The sequence below is a fragment of the Galeopterus variegatus genome, unplaced genomic scaffold (genome assembly GCF_000696425.1).
Source record: "Galeopterus variegatus unplaced genomic scaffold, G_variegatus-3.0.2 Scaffold62, whole genome shotgun sequence".
NCBI classification, from domain to species: domain Eukaryota; kingdom Metazoa; phylum Chordata; class Mammalia; order Dermoptera; family Cynocephalidae; genus Galeopterus; species Galeopterus variegatus.
This window is the reverse complement of record NW_007726173.1, coordinates 188,914-201,816: the sequence shown is the minus strand read 5'-3', so window position 1 is coordinate 201,816 and position 12,903 is coordinate 188,914. Positions and strand designations below refer to the sequence as shown.

The 12,903-nt window shown below is 36.1% G+C and overlaps 1 protein-coding gene across 12 annotated transcripts in view; it reads right to left on the bottom strand.

Moving 5' to 3' along the window:
* The window catches only part of MARK3 (MAP/microtubule affinity-regulating kinase 3), a 112,571-nt gene that overhangs the window by 86,888 nt on the left and 12,780 nt on the right, over window positions 1-12,903 (bottom strand). For 11 of the 12 annotated variants that reach the window (XM_008576399.1, XM_008576411.1, XM_008576356.1 and 8 more), the window contains exon 2: window positions 2,647-2,838. The exons of the other annotated variant lie outside the window; for it this stretch is intronic. In XM_008576399.1, coding sequence (XP_008574621.1) covers window positions 2,647-2,838 — 192 coding nt within the window. The remainder of the gene's footprint in view (window positions 1-2,646; window positions 2,839-12,903) is intronic. 12 annotated transcript variants of the gene reach the window in all.

Genomic DNA, 12,903 nt, shown 5'->3' with positions numbered 1-12,903 from the left:
GATCCCGTTACCGGTCAGTAAAAAAGACAAAAAGGAAAAAAAAAAAAATCAATGTGTTAGATCTATGAGTACTAAGACCCAGGCATGGTTAAGGTACATTATAAAGTAAAAAAATTACATTATGTCCAATAGGTATTTTTTTTTAAAATAAACAAAAAGTTAATGTTTATGTAAAAGACTCTGGGAATATACCAAACTGCTGAAACTGATTCTCTTTGAAGAGAGAAATTTCAAGGAACCTTTACTTTCTACATAATGAATTTCTATGTTTATATTTTATATGATTTGGGTCATACCTACAATAGGGAAAAAAAGGAGTAAAATGGTTTTGTTCGAATATTTTTAAAGACAGAAAATTTTAAAATTAGGTCACTATGCTAGGCATTTCTGGAGAGAGAGATCCTACTAGAAGTAAACACAGCAGGCCAGACTCCAGCCTTGTACATAAAAGACGAGAGGCTCTGTCTGTCTGTCCCAGTGCTCTCTTTGCCCACTGTCTCTGCCCACATGAGGAAACTGGCAAGTAATCCACATGGGACTGGTGGGAACTAAACTCAGAGGTTTTGTTCATTATCTCAAGAAAGCTTTGATCAAAGACAGCAAGGAAAGCTTCACCTACTCATGCTGTTCATAGATTCCAAAAGCAGTCCAGGCATCTCAACAAGGAGTTTTAACCAAAAATCCAAAGGGATTTTGTCATTAAAACTGACATGATTTGTTTTATTTATTTATTTATTTTTGTCCTATTTGAGACCGGCCACACCGCGCTCAGCCAGTGAGCGCACCAGCCATCCCTATATAGGATCCGAACCCGCAGCGGGAGCGCTGCTGCACTCCCAGCGCCGCACTCTCCCGAGTGCGCCACGGGCTCGGCCCGACATGATGTGTGAAGAGGCAAATTTTTGGTTACAGTCTTTACTTAAGATTCCAGTTAGCATAGACCACTGCTTCCCAACCTTTTTCAAGTCCCAGCACACACAGAGAGTATCTGTAAAGCACAATGCAGCAAACAGGCTGCTTGCTGGCAGAATGACTGGCCCAGGTTTCCTTCTCCAGCAGCCCCAGGCCTGGGGGGCTGTGGCATCAACATCATGGCACATCTGTCATGCAGTCTTGGCACATTTATCAGGAGGATCCGGCATTGGGAGAGCATTTCTTTTAAAAGCTTCTTTCAGAAGTATTCCTGGCATTCATTCAACAAATGCTTATTAAGTACCTGATAGGTGCCAAGCACTGTGTTACCCCTACAGACTTGGGGTAGCCTGCAAACTAGAAGGGGAGACAAGCAATTCCAATGCAATGTAAATCGTGCTATGTAAGAAAAGTATCAGGATTTTTAATGAGTCCCATGCCTGGGGAAACCGAGTCTGTCAATGACTGCTTCCCAGAAGTGATCCCTACACAGAAGGGTAAAAAATATTTCAGGCAGAGAGGACAGCAGGTGCAAAGACCTAAGTGCAAGAAACTATGTCAAACACGCAAAACAGGCTCTGTACCACACATGTAGAACATGAGGAGGGAGTTAATTTTGTGGTTTTAATGGATAAATAAATGAAATTGAGCAGAAAACCAATATCACAAAAATTAGGAAAGTATGAGCCTTCCTGTACAATAATCCATTAAACATAAGCTATGAGAAAAGTAAAAGAGAGATGATGAAAGCTCTGAAGGATAAATCTGTAAATACAGTAGTACCCCCTTATCTGCAGTTTTGTTTTCCACAGTTTCATTTACCCATGGTCGACCAGGGTCTGAAAATATTAAATGGAAAATTCCAGAAATAATAAATTTTAAACTGTGCCATTCTGAGTAGCGTGATGAAATCTCTGCTGTCTCACCCAGGACATGAGTCATCCTTTTGTCCAGCGTATCCACACTGTATACACTCCTCACCCATTAGTCACTCAGTCTGGGGTATCAGATCCACTGTCATGGTATCTCAATGCTTGTGTCCAGGTAACCCTTATTTTACTTAATAATGGCCCCAAAGTGTGAGAGCAGTGATGCTGGCAATTTGGATAAGCCAAAGAGAAGTCTGTAAAGTGCTTCCTCCTTTATGTAAAAATGTGAAAGTTCTTAATAAGAAAAAACAAAACACAAAAAACCTTTACTACAGTATGCTGCTATAATTTGTTCTACTTTATTATTGTTGTTGTCAGTCTCTTACTGTGCCTAATTTATAAATTAAGCTTTATCATAGGTATGTTTGTATAAGAAAAAACATAGTATATATAGGGTTTAGCACTATCCATGGTGTCAGGCATCCACTGGGGGTCTTGAAACATTCCCCCACCATATAAAGGAGGGACTACTGTACAGACTATTGATTTGCAAGTACCATGAGCTTATATACGTAAGTGCATACATAAAGTTCAAGACAATTCTTCCTGTGGTGGCAGACACTTACTACTGAAAAAAACCAAAACACTACCCATTTTTAAAGGCAAAGATTATTCAAACAATATAATATTTACAACATTTAAAGTAATGGGTAAGCAAAAGTACTCTCAGGCAATTAACATATGTTTCATGTTCTAAAAAAATTTAATTAGCTTAAAAATAGTCTCAAATATATACATTCTCTTCATCTTTCTTTCACATGGAAATAGAGCAAGTGTCATAACAGAAATAATAATCTGTATTTACCTCTCTGCCTGTAAGGATATGTCTTGCCAATTTCACTTTTGCAAAATTCCCTTTGCCGATTGTTTTCAACAGTCTGTAGTTTCCGATGTGAGGCTGTTCATCTGCACAGGAAGCTATAGAGTTTCTACACCGAGCTCCAGAGCGCCCGGTGCGAGAGGTAACTTCTTGACGCCCATCTCCATGTGATGTGTGCTACAATATAGCATACACAAAGATACGGAAATGAGAGAACACATAGTACTTGCCAAATTTTAAGAGCTTCTAGTTGAAGAAACAAAACATTACTGCTTTAATTTTAATCCTAGAGTACCTAGCACTTCAAAGGAATTTAACCAAATGACAAAAATTTATGAGGAAAATGAGAATATTGAGAAGAAAAACATCGAGTTGAAGTTCAACTGGGTGTTCAGAAAGAAATTAGATATTTTGAATATGTGGCTGTCATACAAAATAAGAGTAACAAGACTGCCTTCCAATCATACAGAGTTTAACTTTTTCCATATGCTGGTAAATGCACCTGTACATCATATCTTCACCACAGTCTATGTATGAAGCAAAACAGCTAATGTCACCATTCACCAGAGACAGCCACATAACAAGTGAGAAGTCTAAAGAGAATCTAGATCCCCAATTTCTTTCTACACTATGCTGCTAACAATAATTCAAAACAACGTGCTTAAAGAAACAGCTAGATTATACGGTTTGTGATGAATACTTGCTGAATAGATAAATAAAGTAACCAATATGCTCAATAAAGTTAAAACAAAGCATATAGGCCTCTTATCCTATGAAATACCCAGGTCTGAGAGTTACGAACACCTGATGTGTACACTTCCTTTTGCACAGGCACCCCTCTGCTACTCATTCCTTGGTCCCTATACACACTCAAAGGATTAGATGTCCCACTCCCTACCCCATCCTGGCTGTTAACACTTGCTCGAGGGAGGCTACCCACTCCATATGCACTCACAACCACTTTATGCTTTTCTTTTTTTTAACTTTTTATGCAGGAAGATGTCCCTTCTTTCTCTTACTTTCTCAATACCTACAGGTCAAAACAAGCCTAATCTAGCTAACAAGTGTAAGAAACTATTTTGTAACATACACTCATACCAAAGAAAATAAAAATCAAGTATTTTAAAGTGAAAGTAAGCTTAACAACTTGTGCCATTGACATCTGACACCCTCAAAAGATGACCTTTTCAGAATTTCCATATTAATCTCCATCTACTTCCTCACATTCATCTAACTAAATATTTTCACCCCCATGTACCTGGTTTTAGGATAGGCTCTTGTCTGTTTTTATTCGATTACCACATAATATTGCATTTCAACAACTAATTCTATGTTTGTACTGTTAGTATGTATTTTAGGTAAACAGGCTTTTACGAACTAGTTACAGATCTAAGCAACTTGTAACACTGTTCCTATAACAAAAATGGTTAAAATTTCCAAATTAAACATTGGGAAAATAGCCCATTTATAATTGAGTAGATCAAAGAAAAGACTAAAACAACAACAAAGCTTTGACACTAAGACTTTACACAAAAGACTTAGTTATACACAAGATACATGCTATATTATAATACAAATTGTTACATCAACTGGAGTATGGCTTTATTTATTGATATTTTCTTCAAACTTTTTTATTATATATATATGTGAGGTACAATGTTGATTTTCAATAATTGTGTACAGTGTGTGGTAGTTAGATCAGTATAGTTAGCTTATTCATCATTACAATACGCAATCGTTCTTTGTGTCCTCATGAGCTCCCCCTCCCTTCCCCTGAAGGATAGTTTTAAAAGAAGTTGAGTGATCGTGTTTGTTATGTTTATTTCCACACTAGATTTTAATTCCACTAGTTTAAGTTTCATGAAACTTTAAGTTTCAAGAAAACAGGGACAGTAATTTATTTATTGTTCCTTAGATTTTAGAACAGTAGTTCACATAAAATAGATACTTAAATATTAGAATTGACTAGAATGACTAAATAAATAATATCAAAATACTAATCACTGTAGTGTTCAGAAGGTTAAATTATGGGAAATTTCTCTTTTCTATCTTCTGAATTTCTTCTATTCATTCATTCATGTTTACTGAGTGAGATACACACACATACACACCAGGCACTATTTTAGGTGTGGGAAGCATGGCAGTGCATAAAATAGTCCCTGTCCCCATGAGGTATGTGTCAAATGGATTTACTACCTGTGCAAAGAGAACATATTCATTAAAATTGTACTACCATCCAAAATGTTGGTTAAAAAAGCTTTTACAATATAAACATACATTTTTTAATTTACATGTTTTATGAATGCAGCTTTTCATCTATTAAGGTTTCTAGTGAGGCACAGTTAAATAGACAAAATATTAATTTTTGTGCAAGTCAACTGCCTTCTATTGCATGTAAAATAGAAGTAATTAGAAGAATCTTAAGATTCATAGGCAACCAAAGTTCACACCTTTGTTTACTCCCCAAACTACATGAAATAAAACACTAACTCCTTAGCACTTCATCCAGTAGTGTGTGACCTTCATGAGGATAGGAGTTTTTGTCTGTTTTGGTCACTATCAGACATTCACAGAACTTGGAACAGTGCCTGGCACATGGCAGATGTGCAATACACTTTTGTTGAATGTTAAATGAGTTCAAGGCCCTCTCTGATCTAATCTATCCTTCTCATACTGTATCATCCTCTACACTCTGGCTTTGAGTCTAACTCTGATTCGGCGTATTCAGTTTGAATATTTTTTCCTCTCTTCAAACCTAAGAAAAATCTACTCTCCCTGCATCTCATAGAATTTCTTCTCCTCTGGGCTCCCAATGTACTTTGCTTGTATCTATCTCTATTGTGCTACTCTGTTGTAGACAATACTCTTATCCACCATATTGACTTTTTTAAACTTCTGAGTTCATGGAGGATTACACTACCCTCCTTTGAGGTAAGGCATAGATAGCCACATGACTAACTTTGAATGAAACATCTGATTTAACTGAAAGTGAATGACACTGCCATGCCAAGACATTTAACTGCCAGTGCTTAACTCTCCAGCCCCGAGCTTCTACTCTCCAGACCCTGAGCACTGACCATAAGACCAAATCAGCGTGGACATGGAGATCAGTTCCCATAGAGCCAATGAGCCCCAAGCAGACCTGGTGTGAGCAAGGGTTTTTCACTGTGTTAAACCACTAAGATTTTGGTGGTGTTTATTACCACAGCATAACTCAGTCTAACCTAATACACACTCATGCAAATAAACAATCATAATATAAAGCAGAAAGAAACTTGTATTTCCCCATACAACAGACTGAAAGATCTGATGTTTGTTAAATTTCAATAGGGTTAAACTCAGTATAAAAATATGTCAAGAGGTTCGTGAAAAAACAGAATTAAAAAAGATAATATAAATCTTTCCATGAAGTTTTTTTAAGTACCCCTGTATATTTAATTTGATGTTTCCTTACATAAAGTCCTTAAATTAAAAAATCTAATGAGTTAACTTAAAAAAAGAAAAACTATCTCAAAACAGAAGCAAATAAAATTGCCTTTTGATTCTACTTGGCCTTCATTTTACTTTTCTCATGCATCCATAAGTGGCCCTAAGGAAGAAAAAGTTTCCTATTCCTATGCCATAGCTCCCAGCACTGGTACTAAACATTTTAACAAATAATTTTGAATTCTTCTACTGTTAACCAATTACTTAATGCATGTATTTTTTCTTCCTAAGGAGTCAATAAATAATCTGTACAACCACAAAATATATAACACACAAAATGTTATATAATTCTTGGTAGTCACACCATAACATTTTGTGGCAGCACTAAACTATAACAGGTACTTAGAAGCTGTTGGATTTATTTTAGGGTTTTTTTCCCCCCCATTTTTTGGAGAAGCAGTTGGATTTAATTCTTAAAGGAGCCCTGCTCCTTCTCACTCTCACGGAATCGAGCTGATAACCACTTCATCCACCAAGAAAACTAGAATATGTACACTGCTACTAAAAATAATGCAGAATCAGATCAAAGACAGGGGATTTCCTCCCTTCCTATTACCAAGAGAAGTCGAGTGTGTTTTTAGGAGACAACATGGCCAGCTATAATATTTATTTTCCCAAACTTCCCCTCAGCTAGGGGTAGCTATCTTAGTTCTAGCCAGTTCTCATTAGTGAAAGTCTGCTGGGAGAAGAAGAAAGGGGTTCTAGGAAAACTTTTTGTTTATCATAAAAGAAGACAGACGTGCTAGTACAGCCCCTTCCTCCTTCCTTGAATACAATCATGTAGCTGGAGCTGTATAAGTAATCCTGCGGCCACAGGGTCTCAAACATGAGAGAAAAAAACAAAAATAATTTTAAAAACCCACCAAGCCCAGTATTATTGCGCTGCTAAACCAAACGTATAAGCTGCCTACCTCTAGATTTCTCTTTTGAGAAAAATAAACCCTTATTTGTTTAAGCTACTATGTTAGGTTTTCGTTACTTTCCACCAAAGCACTACTAACTGATACAGGGGCCATATCAATGCTAATTTAAGCTAATGTAAGCATCAATAAGAAAAATGAATGCATTCCATTTTATGTGTTACATATTTGTTCTTAAAATTTTTGTCCATATATAAAAGAGCCACAGACTGTAAATCATCATATAATCAGAAGAGAGAAATTTAAATATTCCTTAGACACACACATTAAAAAAAAATCTTTAAAATCTTTTAACATAATAAATATGGTTCCAGAATTGTTTTGCCCTCACATTTATCTGACAGAAAACCAACCTGAAATTTGAGAGGTCTACTTAAGCACCTCCTACATGAGAAGAACTCCGTTTACAAGTTTAAAATAACTTTACACTATGTTTCAACTCTTCCTGAACAGAGCTTGGTCCCTTCTGTAAAACACAACACATGTGCCCACACATCTTTCTAATCCTTAAAATAACAAGTCACCTCCTTAGCACATGGACACGTTTTTCAAATGTGAAAAAGAACCTGCAAAGCCAAATTGTGACAATAAATAGCTGTCCTCCAAGCATTTTGTACTTTAGAGATATTCACAAAGTCAAATCTCACTTTTGAAAGCAGCTAGGCAATTATTTCATTCATGGCAGATAAAGGATTTGATAAGACTGAACAATTCATGATTTTAAAAACTCTTACCAAACCAGGATTAAAACGAAACTTCCTTCATTTAATAGAAATCATAGGCCAAAAAACCCTTCAGCCAATATTACACTAAATAGAGAAATTTTAGAATCATTTCTTTTAGGATCAGAAACAAGACAAGGCTGCCCATTATAACCACTGTTATTTAACATGATACTGTAGATCATGGCCAATGCTTTAAGGAAAAGAAAGTTATAAAATGTGTGGCAGAAAAGAGATATAACTGTCATTATTGTACTGTTTTTGCAATTTTTCTATCATTCTAAAATTATTTCAAAATAAACAGTTCAATAAACACGAAGGTATTTCAAAAAGTTCATGGAAAGATTAGAATTATCTTTTAATTCTATTTTTCATAAACTTTTTGAAGTACCCTTGTAGATAGATTAAGATATACTACAAAGCCATAGTAATAAAAGAAAACCTGTGGCATATTGGTGCAAGAACAGAAAAACAGATCAATGCAACAGAATACGAAGCTGAAAGACATGAAGATATAGGGATATAAGATACAATGAAGGGGGAAAGGATAGACTGTTGAACAGATCTGTGGGAATACTGGCTTACTATATCAGCCTATGGAGGAAAATAAAACTAGATCCCTACTTAAGACGATATGCAAAGGTGGGCTAAGTCTAAAGGGATTAAAAACCTAAACATGAAAGGTATAAGATTAAAGGTTAGCATAAGAAATGTAAGAGAATATCCTTCTGAATCAGGTACTTAAGCAGAATTTCCAAAGCATGTTGTTTACATCAAAATTAAGGATTTCTGTTCAATGAAGGGCATTATGGAAAGAGGACAGGAGAAAGTATCTGCCATGTCTAAAACCTACAACAGAGTAATATGTAGAAAATCAAGAAATACCTAAGAATCAACAAGAAAAAGACAGCAACCCAATAGAAAAATGGACAAAGGAAAAATAGCATTTGCAGAAAAGAATGCCCCCAAAGCCAAGGAATATATAAAGAGATGATAAAAATCATAGACAAATACAAATTAAAATATCAGTGAGGTATCACATTATACCTGTCAGGCTGGCAAAAAATTAGAAAGCTGGATAATTCTAAATGTTGGCAGGGATAGGGGATACAAAAACCTTTGTGCACTACTGATGGAAGAGCAGCTGATGCAGCTATCCAGAAGAGCAGTCTGGCATTTCCTGTGACCCAGCAGGTCCACTCCTAGCTATACATTCCAAAGAAATTCTTATATCACTCTATATAGGGACATGCATGAAGATGTTCATTGTGGCATTGTTTGTAGTGGCAAGGAGTTGCAGGCAACCTGAATGTCCACCCCTGCAAGTGGACCAGTGAAATGTGGTAGATGCATATAATGAAGTGCTATGTAGCAGTTATAAGATTAAATACATAGATTAGACATGTAATATTTACATAAAATACCAAACATATCAAAATACACTTTATAAGAACATATATATACATACATACAACATATTAAACACATCAGAATGGTAAGAGGGGGTAAGAGAAATAACATATGGGGATTAACAGAAATACATAAAACAAGAGAATGGCCTCACATGGACCAAAAATAATGTGACTCTTTGCAGTTAAGTTTATAAAAAAGCATCTAAGAATATGAATAGGAAAAGGGAACTGTTACTGTTCCATAATTTCAGTCAAATCTGTTTCACTTTTAATAAAATAATTGTTATTGGTATAGCAGGTGAACAAATGTAATGTACTGAAAAACAATTTACTTTATTTCTCAGAAGACTTATAAGGCACACACAAGTTGTAGCAAAAGAAAACTTTGATTTGGTAACATTTGGCCAGCTAACCATATGTTAGGCACCTATTAAGTGCTAGGTACTACCAGGGTATAAAAGATATGGAAAAGTATGATGCCAAACCTTCAAGGCACTCACAGTCTAGGTAGGGTGCTAATAAAGAGAACAGTAACTTGAAAGAAGGGGCAATCCCTGTCCCAAGAGAAAATCAATGAATAATGCTGTCCAACAGGTATATATAATGTGAGCTACATATGTAATTTTTAATTTTCTAGTAGCCATGTTTAAAAAACATAAAAAGGAAAAGGATTAAATTAAATACCATATTTTATTTAACCCAATATACCCACAAATATTTCAACACGTAATATAAAAAGATTAAGATTTCACATCCTTTAAAAAAAAATATTGTCTTTGAAATCTGGTATATACAGGTTGAATATTCCTAATGTGAAAATCCAAAATCCAAAATGCTCCAAATTCTGAAACTGTTTGAACACTGACATGATGCTCAAGGGAAATGCACATTGGAGTATTTCAGATTTCAGATTCTCTGATTAGGGATGCTAAACTTATAAGTATAATGGAAATAATCCAAAATCTGAAAAGATATGAAACACCTCTGGTCCCAGGCATTTTGGATGAGGGATACTCAACTTGTATTTCGTATTTACAGAACATCTTTATTCAGACTAACCACATTTCAAGTTCTCAGTAGCCACATGTAGCTAGTGGCTACTGTGTTAGATAATGCAGCTCTAAGCACTTAAGGGGACATGATTGCATTTGGATGAGATGAAGAAAAAAAGGTGCCCTAGAGGTGAAGGGATGGAGTCCTTAAAGAACAAGTAGCAGAGTTCTAATGGGAGATGAGGGTCATTTCAGACCAGGTACCGGCACACAAAAAGGTAAGAAAGCTTGGAGGAAAGACTTCCCTGGCACAACCCCCTACCATTAGCCAAATTTACCACCAATTTCTGAAGAAGCCTATCAATCTTAGATGTTACTTATAACGATTAGTAGCAAAATTCTAAAGAGATGTACTGGCATACATAAATATCTAATCCACTTCCGGTTAAAGATCATGGTTGCATTTACCTCCTCTCCCACCTCAAACTCCATTAAAATAACAATAAAGAAAAGATATTTTTCAGGAATACGGCAAAAAGCCATTAAGATAAAGAGAACAGAAGAGATGACATACTTACTTTTGGAAACTAGAAAACAGAAGGAAAATGTCTTAATACATGTGAGAAAGATGAACCCTAAGCCAGCTATGAAAATAATGGAAAATCCCGATCTATACTACAGAACCCTCAAAAAAATCAGAAATTGGTAATATCAATTACCTCTAGGAGGTGGGAATGAAGGTAAGGCTGAAACAGGATTTGTTGGGTCTGTTAAACAAATGACTCCCTGTATCTCCTCTCCTACTCTAACAAAAAAAACCTGGAAGTTCCCTAGAAAGGGCAAAATAGAAGGTCTCTGGGCTTGGGGACAAGGCACAATTGAGAGCAGAGATACTGAAAACAAGGACAGGAAGTACAAAGCCACAGACCTTTCCTTTCCTCCTGCCCTCTTTCCTGACTCTGGACTCTGCTCCCTAAAACATGGGCACCTAGGCTTACACTTAAATTGGAATCTACCCAGACCAAGAAATAAGACAAAATATATGGATATCAGGAGTTCCCCAAAGAAATCCAACAGTGAGGCCACAATTTTCAAGACCCGTCCAAATTCACAGACTTCCAATCAGCCTCTAATGTCTCAGTCTTCAATATGGGCATAAAAATAAGTCAGACTCAAAATGGTATTGGATCTTTCAAAACTGCAATAGGAGATGCTATATAAGACAACAAACAAAATTCTAAGGGAAAAGGTTATTCAGTCTAAGAATTCCACATGCAACCAAAATATCAATCAAGTGTGAGGACTGACTAAAGATGTTTTCACTATTCAAGGATTTAAAAATTTCACCTCCCTGAAACTTTCTCATGAAATCACTGGAGGAACTGCTGCAATGAAACCTGAGAGTGAACCAAGAAAGGGGAAGAAAAGAAGTCAAGGAAACAGGATCCAACACAAAAGGCAAAAGGAATCCCTAGGAAAAGGGTGAAGGGAGATCCCAGGATGACTGTTCCCCAGCAGGCCTAGCTAGCACACTAGGCCAGGCTGGGAGAGATGAAAGTGACAGAACACCGACAAATATGAACACAGAGGAGGAGATTTGAAAGTGACAAGTCATAAAAATCTAAGCAACAAAAAAATAAGACACATTAACTCCAGGGAGAACAGAAAGTGCAAAAAAAAAAAAAAAAAAAGGAAAAGTCATCATGGCATGCTACATAACTCAGCTGTGAACAGCTTCTACATGGCCATAATCATGTAAAAGTTGAACAATAATCTAACTAAAATTATGACATAATTACATTGGAAGGATGGGGGACTAAAAAATTTATGTATGGAAAAAAGAGAAGGGGGCAGTGATCTAAAGAGCTAAATCTTCATATTCCTTAGTGGGAAGTCAACAGAAAAGCCTAACACTGGAGGGGAAAAAAATCAAGTAGTAGTATGTTCATATTTCTAAATAACTAAATATACTACTACTATTCCCTTTAGCTCCTTGACATTGTGACTGATAGCAATCTTTATGCTTTTGACTAGGCCATATCTTCTGCCTTGCTCCCCCTTAGACCCCCATCCTCCACATTTAGTTAAGTCTTATACTAAAGTACTTGACTGTAAGCGCCTTGTGGGCAAGGGCTGTCTCATCTCTACTTTCAGTAAACAGGACCTGGCATACAGTGTGAAATTGCTGGATAAACAGTCAAGCAAACTTGTCTGGCTACAGTATTAAGTTTATATAGTGAGCAGTAAGAGATAACAAAGCTAGAAAAAGTAGGTCAAGAACTTTGAATACTAAATCAAAAACTTTAGATTATCCATTTTTTAAGAATAACACTACAAAAGCTACCTTAAGAGGAAATTAACATTTACAGAAACCTCCATCATGTGGAGTAAACTGGGCCAAACACTTTAGGTGCTATTTTCTTTAATCACAACAACCCTGAGGGGTAGATAATGTCATTCTCTTTCAATAAATTAAAAACAGGAGGCACAGACAAGTGAATTAACTTGTCCATAGTTAAGTTACTGAATTTGAAGACCAGTTTCAAATGCAAGTCTATAACTTCAAATCCCAATTTCTTCTTTTATGTGTTATTGTTCCTTCTTTTTTTTTGTTCCACGTCTCGTCCATTCTATCTCATAACTGTCTTCAGAACCTTTCCCTCAACCATAGTCTTAGGCTCCCATTTTTATCTCTCACTCCAAGCTCAGA